The sequence below is a fragment of the Nematolebias whitei genome, chromosome 2, assembly GCF_014905685.2.
Source record: "Nematolebias whitei isolate Nwh7 chromosome 2, NemWhi1, whole genome shotgun sequence".
Lineage (NCBI taxonomy): Eukaryota > Metazoa > Chordata > Actinopteri > Cyprinodontiformes > Rivulidae > Nematolebias > Nematolebias whitei.
In genome coordinates, this window is record NC_056499.1 from 56,180,912 (window position 1) to 56,200,439 (window position 19,528).

The 19,528-nt window shown below is 43.5% G+C and overlaps 1 protein-coding gene across 1 annotated transcript in view; it reads right to left on the minus strand.

Moving 5' to 3' along the window:
* cars1 (cysteinyl-tRNA synthetase 1) overlaps window positions 1–19,528 on the minus strand; it is a 232,039-nt gene that overhangs the window by 119,976 nt on the left and 92,535 nt on the right. Inside the window, exons 6-11 of the mRNA XM_037694988.1 lie at window positions 13,514–13,562; window positions 13,105–13,346; window positions 12,044–12,123; window positions 11,739–11,976; window positions 6,944–7,032; window positions 6,734–6,855 (exon numbers count right to left, since the gene is read on the minus strand). Coding sequence (XP_037550916.1) covers window positions 6,734–6,855; window positions 6,944–7,032; window positions 11,739–11,976; window positions 12,044–12,123; window positions 13,105–13,346; window positions 13,514–13,562 — 820 coding nt within the window. The remainder of the gene's footprint in view (window positions 1–6,733; window positions 6,856–6,943; window positions 7,033–11,738; window positions 11,977–12,043; window positions 12,124–13,104; window positions 13,347–13,513; window positions 13,563–19,528) is intronic.

Here is a 19,528-nt window from a genome sequence, read left to right on the forward strand (position 1 = left end):
TCTGGACCTACCATTCTGTGTTTGTTTGTCTCTCCTTCCTGTCCTCTCAAACTAGCCAGTCAAAGCAGATGGCCGCTTGTCCTGAGCCTGGTTCTGCTGGAGGTTTCTTCCTTTTAATAAGGGAGTTTTTCTTTCCACTCTTGTCACTGTGCTTGCTCAGGATGGGAGACTGCAACAAAGTCAAGATTCAACTCGTCTGCTGTATTCCTTAGATAGAGAACTTTACTAATTGGCTTTTATGTATGTGAATGTTTTTGTAAAGTGTCCTGAGACAACTTTGTTGTTATTTGGCGTTATATAAATGAACTGAATTTAAACCAGCCACTAGGGAGGACAAGCCAGTGTATCTCTTGTGCCGGTCCCAAGCTCAGGTAAATGGTGAGGGTTGTGTCAGGAATGGCATCCGATGTAAAACACTTTTGCCAAAACAATAATGCGATTTCATCAAAGTGAAACCATACCGGATCGGTCGAGGCCCGGGTTAACAACGACCGCCACCGGTTCTGTTGACAAACAGGGTGCCGGCAGAAATTGTGCAACTGTTAGTCGAAGACCACGAAGAGGGAAACGTGTCAGGAGACAGAAAAAGAGGAGGAAAGTGAAGAATGTAAACTGAGGGTTGCAACTCTAAATGTGGGGACAATGACAGGCAAAGGTAGAGAGCTGGCTGACATGATGCAGAGAAGGAAGGTAGATGTTTTATGTGTCCAACAGACCAAGTGGAAGGGCAGCAAGGCTCTCAGCAATGGAGCAGGGTTAAACTGTTTTACCATGGTGTGGATAGAAAGAGAAATGGGGTAAGGGTGGTCCTAAAGGAGGAGTTGGCAAAGAATGTAGTAGAGGTGAAAAGAGTGTCAGATAGGGTGATGTGCCTGAAGGTAGAAGTAAAAGGTCTTATGCTAAACATTGTCAGTGATTATGCTCCACAGGTTGGATGTGATGAGGAGGAGAAAGATACATTTTGAAAAGATCTGGATGAAGTGATAAGAGTATTCCCAGAGAGGATAGAGTGGTGATGGGAGCAGACCTGAATGGACATGTTGGTGAAGGAAACGGGATGAGGAAGTGATGGGTAGGTTTGGTGTCAAGGAAAGAAACCAGGAAGGACAGATGGTGGTGGATTTTGCCAAGAGAATGGAAATGGCTATTCAATACCTATTTCCAAAAGAGGGAGGAACATAGAGTGACCTATAAGAGTGGAGGAAGGAGTATGCAGGTCAACTACATTCTGTGTAGAAGAGGACACCTGAGGGAGATTGGAGACTGTAAGGTTGTGGCAGGGGAGAGCGTGGCCAGACAGCATCGGATGGTTGTGTGTATGACTGTTGTTGTGAAGAAGAGAAAAAGAGTAAAATCAGAGAAGAAGACCAAATGGTGGAAGATGAAGAAGGAAGAATGTTGTGAGAAATTCAAAGAGGAGCTGTTAAAGGCTCCGGGTAGTAAATGGACTGTACTTATATAGTGCCTTTCTATCTTATTTCAAGACACTCAAAGCGCTTTACACTACAATCTGTGTCCTCATTTACCCATTCATACAGCACTCTACTAGATCACTACAAAGCTAATTGAACAAATCATTCTAAAGAGACTAATCAGTGCTTTAGCAAATCATTCTAAAGAGACTAATCAGTGCTTTAGATCACATTCATTCATTCATTCTACCTGTATAAATAAAAGCTAAATGAAAAAAAAAATTCATACACTGATGGGACACACATCAGAGGCTATGAGGGGTTCAGTGTCTTGCCCAGGAACACTTCGGCATGTGATTGCTGATGGATTCGTACCCCCAACTCTCGCATTGGAGGACGACTGCTCTAACCACTCAGCCACAGCCGCCCCTTAGTAGTAAGAAAGAGCTTCCAAATGACTGGGCTACTACAGCAACAGTAATTAGAGAGACCGGTAGGAAGGTACTTCTCTGGACAGAGAATGGATGATAAGGAAACCTGGTGGTGGAATAGTGAAGTGCAGGACACTGTTCAAAGAAAGAGATTAGCCAAGAAGAAATAAAAGACAGTGAGAGGACTGAAGAGAGGAGACAGGAATATAAGGAGATGGGACGTAGAGCAAAGAGGGAAGTAGCTAAAGCAAAGCAGAGGGCGTATGATGAGTTTGTATGGGAGACTGGACACTAAAGAGGGCGAGAAGGACTTGTACAGATTGGCAAGACAGAGGAATCAGGCTGGAAAGGATGTGCAGCAGGTTAGGCTTATTTAAGTTAAATTATGGGCGGCTGTGGCTGAGTCGTTAGAGCAGTTGTCCTCCAATGCGAGAGTTGGGGTTCGAATCCAACAGTAGTCACATGTCGAAGTGTCCCTGGGCAAGACACTGAACCCCTCATAGCCTCTGATGTGTGTCCCATCCACATCAGAGTATGAATGTGATCTAAAGCACTGATTAGTCTCATTAGAATGATTTGTTCAATTAGCTTTGTAGAGATCTAGTAGAGTGCTGTATGAATGGGTAATTGAGGACAAAGATTGTGGTGTAAAGCGCTTTGAGTATCTTGAAATAAGACAGAAAGGCGCTGTATAAGTACAGTCCATTTACCATTTAAAGATAGGATGGTAATGTTCTAACAAGTGAGGAGAGTGTGACAAGAAGATGGAAGGAGTACTTTGAGGAGCTAATGAATGAAGAGAATGAAAGAGAAAGAAGAGTAGAGGTCATAGAAACTGTGGACCAGGAAGTGGGAAAGATTAGTGAGGGTGAAGTCCGGAAAGCTCTGAAAAGAATGAAGAAGGGGAAGGCAGTAGGACCTGATGATATGCCAGTGGAGGTTTGGAAATGTCTTGGAGAGATGGCAGTGAGGTTTTTGACTCAAATATACAATGGCACATTTAAGGGTGAGAAAATGCCTCAGGAATGGAGAATAAGTGTGCTGGTGCCCATTTTTAAGAACACGGGTGATGTACAGAGTTGTAGCAACTACAGGGGAATTAAGTTGATGAGCCACACAATGAAGATCTGGGAGAGAGTTGTGGAAGCAAGACTTAGACGAGAGGTGACTATCTGTGAGCAGCAGTATGGTTTCATGCCAAGAAAGAACACCACAGATGCCATCTTTGCTTTGAGAATGCTGATGGAGAAGTACAGAGAGGGTCAGAAAGAACTCCATTGTGTCTTTGTGGATTTAGAAAAAGCATCTGACAGAGTGCCAAGAGAGGAGGTGTGGTATTGCATGAGGAAATCTGGAGTGGCAGAAAAGTATGTTAGACTGGTACAGGACATGTATGAGGACAGCAGGACAGTGGTGAGATGTGCTGTAGGAGTGACAGATAGCTTCAAGGTGGAGGTGGGATTGCATCAAGGACAGGCTCTGAGCCCCTTCTTGTTTGCTCTGGTGATGGACCGACTAACAGATGAGATCAGGCAAGAATCCCCATGGACGATGATGTTTGCAGATGACATTGTGATCCGTGGTGAGAACAGGGAACAGGTGGAAGAGAACTTGGAGACGTGGAGGTATGCACTTGAAAGAAGAGGAATGAAAGTCAGCCGTAGTAAGACAGAATACGTGTGTAAATGAAAGGGAGGTTGGTGGAACAGTGAGGCTACAAGGAGCAGAGGTCACAAAGGTGCAGGACTTCAAGTACTTGGGATCCACTGTCCAGGAAAATGGGGAATGTGGTAAAGAAGTGAAAAAGAGAGTCCAGGCAGGATGGAGTGGAAGGAGAAAAGTTTCAGGAGTGATTTGTGACAAAAGGGTGTCAGCAAAGGTCAAAGGAAAAGTTTACAAGACAGTGGTGAGACCAGCTATGTTGTATGGTCTGGAGACAGTGGCATTGACAAAAAGACAGGAGAAAGAACTGGAAGTGGTAGAAATGAAGATGATAAGGTTCTCCTTAGGAGTGACGAGGCTGGATAAGATTAGGAATGAGATCATCAGAGGTACAGCACAGGTTGAACAACTGGGAGATAAAGTTAGAGAGGACACACTGAGATGGTTTGGACTAAAGGATGACATTTTTTTTGGGAGTACCATGGGTCACGTGATTCCGGCTGGATTCCGGCTGGATTCCAGCGGGACCGGAGTCAACCTCATTATAACTCACGTGACCGGGACGTGACCGGACTGAAAGCTAACGGGAGCAGACAGGAGCGGGAACCGACCAAGAACCAAAAATGAAAATGAAACAAAACAAAAAAAACACGGGCGCAGCTATTTTGTAGTTTTCTTTCAGTAAGCCTTCACTTTAATGCAAGTCAAAAGAACTCCATTGCCCAGAACTTCTGGACCAGAAGTTATCTGTTAGAGCCGTAGGTTTTCACCGAGAGGGTGGGAGGAGCAGCTAAGTGGTACAGAGTAACTGAAAATAGTTTGCAACGCAAGGTAAGAAGTAACTGTCTATTAAACTCACAGAACAGGCAGGAAAGTGTCAAATAACCCTGAACTTGTGTTGGTGCTGTGCTGCTTTAAACATCTCAGCTGCAGTGAGGAGCTGCTGTTTACCGTCAGTAAATAAACTCAAACAGCGCATTTTTCTCCACCTTGTCCCTTTCAATTTAAAAATTATGCTCTGCTTTGTTATGTGGGTTTTTAGGTTAAAATCTTTATTATCTGTTGCTGTTTGTAATGTAAAAAAAACAACTCTTCCTGGTTAAAGTGCACGCATTCTCCGGTAAAAATATTACTATGTTTATATTGTGACGTCCTGCTGGATACTGAAATTGAGGAAAACATGAATAACCATCGCTTTATTGTGTAAATAGTTACTGTCGGCTGTAACCATGTCAGTACAACAACAAACTCGTTAGTGAAAGCATTCTCCGGTAAAAATATCCCAGTTTTTATATGAAAGACTGGTTACACATATATTATAATAAGTGTTTAAGTTTTAGATTTAAGATATGATGTGTACAATTATGCTGTTGTGTTAAATTTTAGGCCAAGAGCTGATTTTTCTCAGTCCATTTCTTCACACCAGGGGTGATTCTAGGAGTCCTTTTTAGGAGTCTTAGACCCCCAGTGTTGACAATGGCTCTTGGCTTGAACCACGCAGTGTGAATTATCATTAGAATTATTGTAGGGGGGACATATTGGTGCGAGGTCTGTGGGTCCTTCCCCATAACTTTTTGAATAAAGCAGCTGCTATTTCCTGCATTCTGGTATATTTTAACAGGTTTAAAACATCTATGTTTACCTACATAAGTAAATACTTGATTCAATAACTGTTTTAGAAAGCGGCACAACAAGAAGTAGCTCTAAGCTTTTTGTTTGTCTTTAATTTAATTTAATTGTTCTACCTAACACAGGAGGCTGTTAGCTCTGGAAGCAAACTGTTAAACAGCTTTGGACACAAAGACCCTTGTCACACACTTCAACAGAGCAGGTAAGATACATAACATCTTGTAATCTCTGCCTGTGAGGCTGATTAAATAATTATAAAATATGATAAGTGAAATAAATTAAGAAAAATTAAGCTTCTGTAATTTATAATTGCAAATGTCACATTTTCTTGACTTAATTTCAATTGTAAATCTCTTGTTTTTGATCAAATATTTTTTTTCCAGAAGAAAGACCAACAAATTATAATTTGTAGTCACTGTAACACTATTTTAACTCGTGCACGTCTTCTTTCACTTTTAGGTTCCACAAGGTTCTGGACTGGTCCAGCTGTGGAGAGATGAGGTGGAACACCAGACCTGCAATGGTCCAGTCTGTAAATGATGCTCTGGAGTCTGGGAAGATGCACGACATCATGCTTCACCCAAACGAGCTCGTTACCTCGACCACATACACTGAACTTCTTGAGGACGTCGTCCAATGTATAATAATGCCTTTAAACATTTTTATTTGTTCTCTTGCATGGTACATTATTTTTATTTTATTGTTTGTTTGTTTAAACTATTTAAAACATGACAGTGATGTCACTGTTTAAAGGAAACAATTGCTCAATAAATTAGTCAAATGCAACTTGTTATGTTTGGGTTCTTTCATCTAAGGTAGACATGGTGTGACCCCTGGACTGGTTTAGATTTTTGTTTTTACTGTAACTGACCTTCAAAGATCTAGAAACAAGGACTCAGCAGCTGATCCTCCGTAGATAAATTATATGGACTACAGGCCATGGATTATTTGTTTTATGATATTTAGTGAAGGTTTTTGTTTGGATTAAAACAATAAATGTCTTTATTTCACCACAGATGAACTGTTCCTGTTGCCATATCTTTTGAAATAAAACTGCACATCACAAAGTAATTTAAACAGGAATGAGTAGAAGATCAAATCAAATTCAATGTATTTCCTAAAAATTAAATGAAAAACAGGAGCAGGACAGGAGCAGGAGTCATGTTACCAGGAGTGGGACAGGACAGGATTTTTCCTGTGGGACCAGGACAGGAGTGAATATCCACTCCCGTGTCATTCTCTAGTTCGGACATGTCAAGAGGAGGGACCGTGGGTATATTGGTAGAAGGATGTTAGAAATGCAGCTGCCAGGAAAAAGACAAAGAGGAGATATATGGATGCAGTTCGAGAGGACATGAAGGTAGTTGGAGTGAGGACAGAGGACGCAGAGGACAGAGCGAGGTGGAGGAGGAGGACTCACTGTGGCCACCCCTGAAGAGGGACAAACCGAAAGAAGAAGAAGAAAGAAGAAATAAACTGAATTGAAAATCTACTCCAGTATCACCCTCTACTTCACAATTCTAAATAAAGCTAAAACAACCACGTTCTTCAGGATTCTTTTTTTCCCAAAACAAATATTTTAAACATGTAAATGTGTACCTTCTCCCTCCTGTAATGCTTTCTGGTCTCCAACTGCTTCTGGCACCAGCTTGGCATAAGAGTGTAGAGGACTGGAATCAAACTTCTGGGTGTCAAAGTAAACTGAACCATTTGATTCATATCTGCAAGCATGAGAGAAACAACTCATTCAGACAACACTGCTGATGGAGGTGAACTATAAAGAAGCACAGATGTTAGTTTGATCCTCACCCATAACCGTTTGAAACAATCTTCTTCACAAACTCCACAATCTCAGGAACATATTCACTGACTCGAGTCAGAACATCAGCAGGAAGGACCTGAGGAAACATCATGCACAACATGAGTCGGCTTCATAGAAAATTTCATTAAAAACATATATATTAATATAACTTTTCTACCTCTGCAGGTACAGCTGAGCCTGGTTCAATACTACTACATATAAACTTCATTTTCAGTCCCAAAGACTTGATCCAGTCCTTATCTCTATATTTTCCATCTCGTTATTTAAACTTTCTTGTGGTCTTTCAAGGTGTCTTGATCAGCAGTTCGTCGGACATTCTGAAGGATTTTCTAAGTTTTTCTATCAGCTTCAGTTTGTGTACCAGACAGAGGAATGTTTTAAACAATGACCTCTGACTTTATTCAGACACAGAAAGGCTCCTAAACATCTGATCTAAACTGTGTTGAGTTGTGTTGACACATGCCAGACAACCAAGTTAAAATTAGTCGGACATCTGGTGCGTGTGCACAAAATAGAATGTGGTTAATGTGAGCTCTGCAGGAATGTGATCATAAAATGTTTCAATTATCCATATTTTGCCATGGGGATATATATTAAATTTATAAGTACCACTGTCATTAGAGACATATCTAGATAAATGTTGTCTTCTGACAAAAAAAAAAAAAACACAAGTCTGCCAGGGCTGGCCAAGGAAGACCACACCATCAGGTCTTGGAGCCCGAGCCCCTCGAGAAGCTGAATGCTAATGAAGATATGTTACAGAGAAATATTGTAATGATGGACGACCTACAAAGTGGCATTCACCAAACATGAGTGGAAGATACAGAACATCCAGAAAGTATTCACAATGCTTCACCTTTTCCACATTTCGATGTTACAGCCTTGTTTTAGATTGTATTTAATGAATCTCTTTCCTCAAATTCTACACACAATACTCCATTATGACAATGGGAAAATATTTTTTTAGATTTGTTCCAAATTTATTAAAAATAGACAACTAAGAAATCGCATTTAGGTAAGTATTCACAGCCTTTGCCATGAAGCTCAAATTGAGCTTAGATGCATCCTGTTTCCACTGATCCCCCTTGAGATGTTTCTACAACTTAAATGATGTCCACCTGTGGTAAATTAAGTTGACTGGACTAGATTTGGAAAGGCACACACCAGTCTATAGAAGGTCCCACAGTTGACAGAGCATGTCAAAGCACAAACACAAAGCATGGAGTCAAAATAATTGTCTGTAGACCTCTGATACAGGATTGTGTTCAGGCACAAATCTGGGGAAGGATTACAGAAACATTTCTGCTGCTTTGAAAGTCCCAATGAGCACAGTGGCTTCCCATCATTTGTAAATGGAAGAAGTTTGAAACCACCAGGGCTCTTCCTAGAGCTGGCTGGTCATCTAAACTGAGTGATTGGGGGAGAAGGGTCTTAGTCAAGGAGGTGACCAAGAACCTGAAGGTCACTCTGTCAGAGCTCCAGCAGAGAAAGGACAACCTTCTAGAAGGACAACCATCTCTGCAGCAATCCACCAATCAGGCCTGTATGGTAGAGTGGCCAGACAAAAGCCACTCCTTAATAAAAGGAACATGGCAGCCCATCTGGAGTTTGACAGAAGGTACCTGAAGGGCTCTCAGACCATGAGAAACAAAATTTTCTGGTCTGATGAGACAACAATTGAACTCTGATGTGAATGCTAGGCATTGTGTTTGGAGGAAACCAGGCCAATGCCATCCCTACAGTGAAGCATGGTGGTGGCAGCATCATGCTGTGGGGATGATTCTGCGGTCTACACTCATCTCCAGGCCAGCGGTCACTCTTTCAGGGATGAAGATGTTCACATCCTGGACAGAGAGGAACGATGGTTTGGGAGAGGAGTAAAGGAGGCCATCTTTGTGAAAAGAAATAGTCCATCATTAAACAGGGGTGGAGGCCTCCGGGTTCAACTGTCCCCCTCTTACAATGCTGTGATTGCTAGTATCACTCAGCCCCCTGTGAATAGTAAACAGCCATCAGTGTGCTAATGATCCATTGTTAGACTGATGGTCCTTCTTGAGCATGTGATCAGCTGGTTTTGGTTGTCAGCAGCAAAACTGGTTGATCCACTCTGAGAAGGTGCTATTTAAGAGACTGAGCTGAATACAGCACCTCAGACTGAGGAGGTCTCTCGGATGAGGGACGAAACATTTCTACATTTTTTTGCTTTTTTTTTTTTTGAATGTCCAGAGGACCAGATTTAACTTTTTTGGAAACAGCAAGGAGGTGTACAAGAAGAAGCTGGAGAGCAAGCTCCAGCAGAACAATATCACAGAGGTGTGGTCAGGGAGGAAACAGATCACAGGCTTCAAGCAGGAGGAGGATCAGAAGGATGGAAGTCTGGACAGAGCCAATGAACTGAACACATTCTTCAATAGGTTCAGTTCAGGAACAAGCTCAGCATCCTCCTCTCTTGCCCACAGCCAAACATACATACCACCCTCCATTGACCCAAGGCTGTCCTGTCACACCTCAAATATTGTATCTACCACCTCAGTCATGGACCCTTCATCTTCTGCATGTTGGTCTTCAACCAAATCAGAAGATGCCGATACCTCCTTTTCCTCCCCCGTCTGCGTCTCCAGAAGTCAGGCGAGGAAGCAGCTGGAGAGACTGAACCGGAATAAGGCTGCAGGTCCAGATGGTGTCAGTCCCAGAGTCCTGAAGGTCTGTGCAGAGCAGCTCTGTGGGGTTCTGCAGCCCCTCTTCAACCTTAGCCTGACCCAGGAGAAGGTTCCAGTGTTGTAGAAAACATCCTGCATTGTTCCAGTAGCAAATAAACCTCACCAATCAGTCCTCAATGACTACAGACCTGTTGCCCTGACATCCCACATCATGAAAGTCCTAGAGAGACTTCTGCTGACCCACCTGACTAAACAAACAAGCACATATCAGGACCCACTGCAGTTTGCTTATCAACTTGGACTTGGAGTTGAAGATGCCATCATACACCTGCTTCAGCAAACTCACTGTCATCTAGAAAAGGCAGACAGCACTGTGAGAGTCATGTTCTTTGATTTCTCCAGTGCATTTAACACAATCCAGCCTGATTTGCTTTGTCAGAAACTCCAGAAGACTCAGGTGGAGGCCTCAACAATCACCTGGATCAAAGACTACCTGACAAACAGACCACAGTTTGTGAGACTGAAGGGTTGTGTGTCTGACCAGGTGGTCAGTAGCTCAGGAGCACCACAGGGGACTGTACTCTCACCATTCCTTTTCACTCTGTACACCTCAGATTTCCAGTACAAAACAGACTCCTGTCATCTGTAGAAATATTCAGATGACTCTGCAGTAGTCGGGTGTATCAGAGATGGACAAGAAGCTGAGTACAGGGAACTGGTGGACCACTTTGTGGCATGGTGTGGAAACAATCATCTTATCTTGAATGTGAACAAAACAAAGGAGATGATTGTAGATTTCAGGAGAATCAGGAACAGGTCCAACCCTATTTCCATCATGGGAGAAGAAGTTAAGGTGATGGAGAAGTATAAATATCTTTGGGTTCACCTGGACAACAGACCGGACTGGAAATGCAACAACGAAGCCGTCTACAAGAAGGGACAGAGCAGACTGTACTTCTTGAGGAAGCGGAAGTCCTTCAGTGTTTGCAGCAAGATGCTGCATATCTTCTATAAGTCTATTGTAGAGAGCGCAATCTGTTCTGCCATCATCTGCTGGGGGAGCAGCACCAGAGCAAGTGACTTAAAAAGATCAACCAGCTCATCAAGAAGACTGGCTCAGTTCTGGGGACTTCTCTAGAACCTTTGGAGATGATTGTTCAAAGAACGATTCTTCATAAAATGAAGAAAATTATAGACAACCTTCAGCATCCTCTTCATCAGACTGTCATACAACAACAAAGTGTCTTCAGTCAGAGGCTTCTTCAGATCCGTTGTAGGACAGACCGCTACAAGAGATCCTTCCTGCCCACAGCATCAGCATCTAGAACAACTCTTTAATGAAACCAGGATGATGAGTTACAACAACATTTAATTTCCCTCTGGGAATAATAAAGTATTTTTAAGTAAATTGAATTGAATGAAGCCTTCTGGATGGAAGGTGAAATGTTTCAGCAGAAAAAAAAAAGAAGAAGAAGAAACTGTCCAGATGACCTGACTGAAAATCGTTGGTCTGTTTTTGTTTTGTTCACATTTATTTAACAACCATAAAGTTTACTAACATAGCCATGCTGAGTTCAGGTACAATTCAATTCAGTTTATTTCTATAGCACTAAGTCACAACAGAACTCATCTTTCTGAACAGAAACGTTCATATATAAAAACAATAATTTAACATTATTTATCTGAGGAGCAGACTGCTTTGAGTTTAACTCCATCCCAGAACTCTCATCTTGAGCAAGCATGAAGGTGACAGTGGAAAGGAAAAATTCCCTCATGAGGAAGAAACCTTTAGTATTCAAGAATTCAAGGATTTTAAATTCTCATACCAGCTCACATTTGCATGTTTGCGGTACGAAATTTGGACTGAGGTCTCAGATCATCAAGAAGCATAACAATTAACAAATAAATACAAGAGTACAAATATTAATAATAATAAAGTTAAAAAAAGTAAGATGAAGCTGAATTAAGTGCAGTTCGAATTCAGCAGTCTGACAGCTGCAGGAAAGAAACTGTTTCTGAGCCTGGTGGTCTTGCTCTGAATGCTCCTTAGCCACCTGCTTGAGGGGAGGGGCTGGAAGAGACTCTGTTTAGAATGAGTGGAGTCCTTCATGATGTGGAGTGCCCTCCCCTGCATCATGGTGTAGAGGTCCGAGGTGGTGGGAAGGCTGCTCCCCACAGTCTTCTGTGCAGTCTTAACCGCCCTCTGCAGAGCCATCCTCTCAGCAGCAGTGCAGCTGCCGTGCCACACGGTGATGCAGTGGCAGAGAACGCTCTCCACCACACAGCCATAGAAGCTCCTCAGGACAGAGCTCCTAAGTCCAGCTCTCCACACCTTGCTGAGGAAGTTGACGCAGGTGGGCCTTTTTGACCAGACAGAAAGTGTTTGCTCTCCAGGTGAGGTCACAGTATATATGCACCCCCAGGTACCTGTAGCACGAGACCACCTCCACAGCTGCTCCTCTGATGTGTAGGGGATGAAGAGGATCTACCACCATCTCCTTGGTCTTCTTCACACCGATGCAGAGATTATTGTCTCTGAACCACTGTACCAGGTGTTCCACCTCCTCTCTGTATTTGTACTCATCATTGTTTGTGATGCATCCCACTACAGCTGTGTTGGACGCAAACTTCACTATAATGCAGCTGGGGTGTCCAGCTGAGCAATCAAATGTCAGCAGAATGAACAAGAGGAGGCTCAAGAACAGCTTCTACCCTGAGGCTGTTAGACTCATGAATCTCTAACTAGAATAATCACTGTGAAAAACCATATCATGTTGCTGCTGATCTGTTTCATGTTGCTGCTGATCTGTTTCAATGTTGATGTGTTTATGCATGCACATCCGCTCACAGACTCATGTTCATGTTTGTGCTGATGTTCAATGTTTTATGTTATGAGTGCTTAGTGTATATTTAGTTGATGTTTTTCTTAGTTCATATCTTAGATGTTATTACTGTTTTTCTTATACATTTTATTGTTGGATATAACTGGGACCTTGTGTACATAATTTCGCTCCACCACATGTACCACATGAGGTGGATTGACAATAAAGAATCTCTGACTCTGACTCTCAACATGCAGGCTTGGGGTGAGCCAGTGCTGAGGGTGATGGAGGAGGAGACGGTATTGTGGATCCTGACAGTCTGAGGTCTGTTGGTCAGGAAGTCCAGAATTCAGTTCCCCAATGTGGGACTCAGTCCAAGAAAGGAGAGCTTCTGCACCAGGGTCTGTGGGATGATGGTGTTGAAGGCTGAGAAAAAATCCAGAAAGAGCAGATGGATAGAAAGTGGTGGCGCAAAGGTTAGAGAAGATGGGCCTGTGATCAGAAAGTCTCAGGTTTAACTCCCAGTACCGACAACATCAAAATGTGGGTGGAATAGGTGAATCACCCACACCTGCCTCCACCCTCCCTAGCCCCATTCTGGGCCACTGAGCAAGGCCCTTAACCCCCACCATCTGCTCCCAAAAACAGGAAGCACTTCATGACTACCGATGTTAAGGCTATAGGTCGGTAGTCATTCAGGCCTGTCACTGTGGAGCATTTGGGTACATGGACAATAGTGGCGGACTTAAAGCAGGTGGGGCCAACTGCCATTGACAGTGAGGTGCTGAAGATGTCCACCATCACCACAGACAGCAGGTATGCGTAGTCCTTCAGTACCTGCCCTGGGATGTTGATGGGGCCTGCAGCCATACAGGGATCGATTCCCTGGAGGGTCTTTCTCACATCTGCTGTGGTCACACAGAAGGGTGTGTCACCGGGTGTTGGTATAAGTCTAGTGCTGGGGGTGTGTTAGGATCCTCAAAGCGAGCATAGAACTTATTGAGTGCATCTGGTAATGAGGGGTTCATTGGGCATTGTGCATCCCTGATGTTCTAGTTCGTAATGCATTTGATACCCTTCCAGATGCGCCGGGGGTCGTTGGTGATGAAGTGACCCTGAATTTTCTGGGCATACAGTGAGGAAAATAAGTATTTGAACACCCTGCGACTTTGCACGTTCTCCCACTTTGAAATCATGGAGGGGTCTGAATCTTTCATCTCGGGTGCATGTCCACTGTGAGAGGCATAATCTAAAAAAAATAATCCGGAAATCACAATGTATGATTTTTTAATAATTTATTTGTGTGTTACTGCTGAAAATAAGTATTTGAACACCTGTGAAAATTAATGTTAATATTTGGTACAGTATCTTACTTTGCAGTTACAGAGGTCAAAGGTTTCCTGTAGTGTTTCAGCAGGTTTGCACACACTGCAGCAGAGATTTTGGGCCATTCCTCCACACATCTTCTCTAGATCAACCAGGTTTCTGGGCTGTCACTGAGGCGAGTGGAATTAAGACCAAAAAGTTCTATTTTGGTCTCATCTGACCACATAACTTTCTCCCATGACTCCTCTGGATCATCCAAATGGTCATGGGCAAACTTAAGATGGGCCTGGACGTGTGCAGATTTAACCAGGGGAACCTTCCATGCCATGCGTGATTTTAAACTATGACGTCTTAGTGTATTACCCACAGTAACCTTGGAAACAGTGGTGCCAGCTCTCTTCAGGTCATTGACCAGCTCCTCCCGTGTAGTTCTGGGCTGATTCCTCACCTTTCTTAGGATCAATGATACGCCACGAGGTGAGATCTTGCATGGAGCCCCAGTCCGAGGGAGATTGACAGTCATGTTTAGCTTCTTCCATTTTCTAATAATTGCTCCAACAGTTGATCTTTTTTCACCAAGCTACTTGGCAATTGCCTCGTAGCTCTTTCCAGCCTTGTGGAGGTCTACAATTTTGTCTCTGGTGTCTTTGGACAGCTCTGTGGTCTTAGCCATGTTAGTAGTTGGAGTCTTACTGATTGTGTGGGGTGGACCGGTGTCTTTATGCAGCTACCGACCTCAAACAGGTGCTTCTAATTTAGAATAATAAGTGGAGTGGAGGTGGACGTTATAGAGGAGGACTAACAGGTCTTTGAGGGCCAGAACTGTTGTTGATTGGCAGGTGTTCAAATACTTATTTGCGGCAGTAACACACAAATGAATTATTAAAAAAATCATACATTGTGATTTCTGGATTTTTCTTTTAGATTATGTCTCTCACAGTGGACATGCACCTAAGATAAAAAATTCAGACCCCTCCATGATTTCAAAGTGGGAGAACGTGCAAAGTCGCAGGGTGTTCAAATACTTATTTTCCTCACTGTATGTGGCTTTGGCCCTTGCAAGGACTGCAGTCAGTCTTTTCCTCACCTCTCGGAGTGCTGATGCCTCACCTGTCCTGAAGACAGCGTCCCTAGCTTTCAGCAGATCTCTAACCTCAGCATTCAACCAAGGTTTCCGATTCGGATAACAGGTTACTGTCCTGGTGGTAATGACATCATCATCACCAGGACAGTGCACTTAGAGATGAAGCCAAGAACAGAGGAAGTGTATTTCTCCAGGTCCACCTCTCCATCATACACTGCATTGCCAAAAGTATTTGCTCACCCATCCAAATGATCAGAATCACGTGTTCCAACCACTTCCGTGGCCACAGGTGTATAAAATGAAGCAGCTAGGCATGCAGACTGTTTTTACAATCATTTGTGAAAGAATGGGTTGCTCTTAGAAGCTCAGTGAATTCCAGCAGGGAACTGATATGATACCACCTATGCAACAAATCCAGTCGTGAAATTTCCTCGCTCCTAAATATTCCACAGTCAACTGTCAGCTGTATTTTAAGAAAATGGAAGTGTTTGGGAATGATAGCAACTCATCCACGAAGTGGTAGGACACGTAAACTGACGGAGCGGGGTCAGCGGATGCTGAAGTGCATAGTGCGAAGAGGTCACCAACTTTCTGCAGAGTCAATCACTACAGACCTCCAAACTTCATGTGGCCTTCAGATTATCTCAAGAACAGTGCGCAGAGAGTTTCATGGAATGGGTTTCCATGGTCGAGCAGCTGCATCTAAGTCATACATCACCAAATGCAATGCAAAGCATTGGATGCAGTGGTGTAAAGCACGCCGCCACTGGACTCTAGAGCAGTGGAGGCGTGTTCTCTGGAGTGACAAATGGCGCTTCTCCATCTGGCAATCTGATGGACGAGTCTGGGTTTGGCAGTTGCCAGAAGAACGGTATTGGTCTGTCGGCACTGTGCCAAGTGTAAAGTTTGGTGGAGGGCAGAGGTGTGGGGTTGTTTTTCAGGAGCTGGGCTTGGCCCCTTAGTTACAGTGAAAGGAACTCTGACTGCTTCAGCATACCAAGACATTTTGGACAATTCCATGCTCCCAACTTTGTGGTAACAGTTCGGAGCTGGCCCCTTCCTCTTTCAACATGATTGTGCACCAGTGCACAAAGCAAGGTCCATAAAGACATGGATGGCACAGTCTGGTGTTGATGAACTTGACTGGCCTGCACAGAGTCCTGATCTCAACCTGATAGAACACCTTTGGGATGAATTAGAGTGGAGACTGAAAGCCAGGTCTTCTTATCCAACATTAGTATGTGACCTCCCAAATGCGCTTCTGGAAGAATGGTCAAAAATACCCATAAACACACTCCTAAATCTTGTGGACAGCTTTCCCAGAAGAGTTGAAGCTGTTCTAGCTGCAAAGGGTGGACCAACGTCATATTGAACGCTATGGATTAGGAATGGGATGTCACTTAAGCTCATATGTGAGTCAAGGCAGGTGAGTGAATACTTTTGGCAATATAGTGTATGTAGCCACCTCTCTGAAGACCTGCCAATCTGTGCACTGAAAACAGTAATGGAGCACAGAGTCTACATCCTTGGGTCACACAGTGACCATCTTCTTTGTTAGCCTAATCCGTCTCATCTGCAGATAATATGCTGGCGCCGGCAGGATTGAGATGTGGTTGGAGAGGCCAAGATGGGGGCAAGGAACAGCTCTGTACGCACCGTGAATGTTAGTATACACACAGTCCAGAGTGTTGTTTCCCCGTGTAGGAAAAGTGACATGCTGGTAAAAACTGGGCAGAGTGTCTGTCAGTTTCATGTGGTTTAAGTGCCCCGCAACCATGTAAAACGTCTTTGGGTAATTAATCTGCATTGAGCTAATGGTGTCATACAGCTCCTTTGATGCTTCGTTAGCATTAGCACCTGGCGGGATGTAAACAATAGTGACAAACACTGCAGTGAACTCCCGTGGCAGACAGTACGGCTGACATTTCACAGTAATGAGTTATATTGCCTCAGAGCAGTAGCTTTTTAACTAGTCCACAGTTCATACACCAATCTTCATTCACAAACATACAGAATTCTCTCCCCCGTGTTTTACCCGAGCATTGGTCACGGTCCGCACGGAATAACTGAAGACCACTGATCTGGAAAGCTGAGTCTGGCATGTTGTTGTTAAGCCAGGTTTCCATTAGGCAAAGAACAGCACCGTTCGTCATCTCTGTAGAAACACTCATCCTTAGATGTAACAAGTCCATTTTGTTTTCCAGTGAGCGGACATTGGCCAGAAAGAGAGTAGGAATCTGTGGCCTTCTATTTCAGCCTCTGTGATATTAATAACTGAACTGTCTCTGATGGCCATAAGTTCAGTTGAGCTGTACTTGAGCCGTGAATTTAGCACTGAATTAGTGCCTAAAACAGCCTCATAGGAATTAAAATAAGGCTTAATCCCGGGAGCATGAGAGGCCGCTGCACTTCTGTGCGCCGCCATAGCAACAGAACAGCAGAACCAAGCTCAGGACAAGTGGCCATCTGCTTCGACCAACTGGGTTTGGTAGGAACAGATACACAATGACAAGTCACAAATAACATGTTAAGATAGAAATAGTATCAAATGAAAACTATTCAATTTTAACAATTCATTTATGAAAATGAGGTCAATTTGTCCTCTAGTAGTCTAAGCCTACAGCAGCATAACAAGCCAACCCTAACTATAGGATTTAGCAAAAATGACAGTCTTAAGCCCAGTCTTGACAATGTGTCAGCCTCACAGACAGAAACTAGAAGTTGGTTCCACAAGATAGGAGCCTGATAACTGAAAGATCTTCCTCCCATTCCACTCTTTGAAACTCTAGGGACCGCGAGTAAGCCAGCAGTCTAAGAGCGTAGTGCTCTGTTAGGAAAATATGGAACTATAAGATCTCAAATATAAGATGGAGCTAGGCTGTTGAGAGCTTTGTAGGTTAGAATTAAGATTTTGAATTCAGTTCTGGATTTGACAGGGAGACAATGGAGATGATCTAAAACTGGATAGATATGCCCTCTCCTACTAACTCCAGTTAAGACTAGGTACTTGTTGTGTTGGTGGCTGCACGAACAACCAGACCAAACTGGAAGGTGGCTGTGGCTGAGTGTTTAGAGCAGTTGTCCTCCAACGGGAGAGTTTGGGGTTCGATTCCACCAGCAGCCACATGTTGAAGTAGCCTTGGGCAAGACACTGAACCCATCATTGCCTCTGATGCGTGTCCCATCTGTGTACGAATGTGATCTAAAGCGCTGATTATTCTCTACAGATTCAGAGTATCTTTGTATAAATATAGTAGTGCTGTATGAATGGGTAAATGAGGCACAGATTGTGTAGCAAAGAGCTTTGAGTGTCTTGATAATTTAGAAAGATGCTATATAAGTACAGTCCATTTAACAAAAATGGCTAAATCATGGACCGGTTTCTTCAGTGAAGAAACGTTTCGTCCCCCATCCAGAGGACTTTGTCAGTCGGAGGCTTGTCAACCAGATCTGTCCCATAGGTATCCTTCACTGCTGTGTTTCAAGACAAGGTCCTGTTGGAATATCAGAAGCAGGCTTTTAAAGGCTCGCACAGACTCGGGTGGACCTCAGTCTGCGCGGAAACTGTGCACCGTCCGCAGAGGGTTGAGACTTCATACTCGAGCGTCCACCCTGAGCAGCTGCAGTCAGCTCCACAGGTAAGGGCTGTTTACCTTCAGGACAAATTGAGTTTGCCGATTGGTCATTTGCTGACACGCCTACTGGATTGATTGACAGGTCGCACAAAAAAAAAAGAGCTGGCAGCTTCAGCCGCATCGTTTTGTGTTTATATGTTGTTAATAAAAAGTTCTAAAAAATAAAATAGAAACAGAGAGTGCTGGCCCTGCAACCCACACATCATACCAGCCCACCAGGAAATCTCAGACCCTGCCACAGCCATGCTGGACCTGATTTTAATTCTCTCGTGACAAATTCCTTCATTTCTCACCATTTCAATCATGATGTCAACGGAGGAGGAGGAAGCGATTGCTTGTCTTTTGGGGGGGAAAAAAAAAAGGCCATTAAACCAGATCAGGGATGAAGAAGGGGAATTTAATACATTGGTGTCACATACAAAACAGATTGTCACCGGACAGTTTATTGTGCGACACCTAGTACACGGTCGTAAAACTTGATATTTGCACGAACATGCCCTGCAGGCGTCCACTTTGACTCTAAAGCCCCCAGTATACTCCCGCATACGTCTATATAATTGTTTTCTCCTTTTCAAGTTTTTGCAGGTAAAAGTCACAGATTACCTGCAAAAACTTGAAAAGGAGAAAACAATCAATCGATTGTTGTATTATAGATTGTACTCAGGGGAAGCCACTCCCTGTCTTTATGGACTTCCAAAAATACACAAAGAAGGAACACCACTCAGACCCATCGTCAGCAGCATGAACTCAGTGACATACAATATTGCTAAACATCTGGCTGGTGTTTTAGCTCCTCTTGTTGGAAACACACCTCATCACATAAAGAACTCCATTGATTTTGCTAACAAAGTTCAACACTTGAAACTAACCCCAGGAGAAACCCTTGTATCGTATGATGTGACTTCTCTTTTCACATGCATACCCATCTCTGAAGCAGTAGAAACCGTCAGAAAACAACTTTTACAAGACAAGGACTTAATCAACAGGACCAACTTCACCCCAGACCAGATCTGCACCCTGTTGGATCTCTGCCTCTCCACCACTT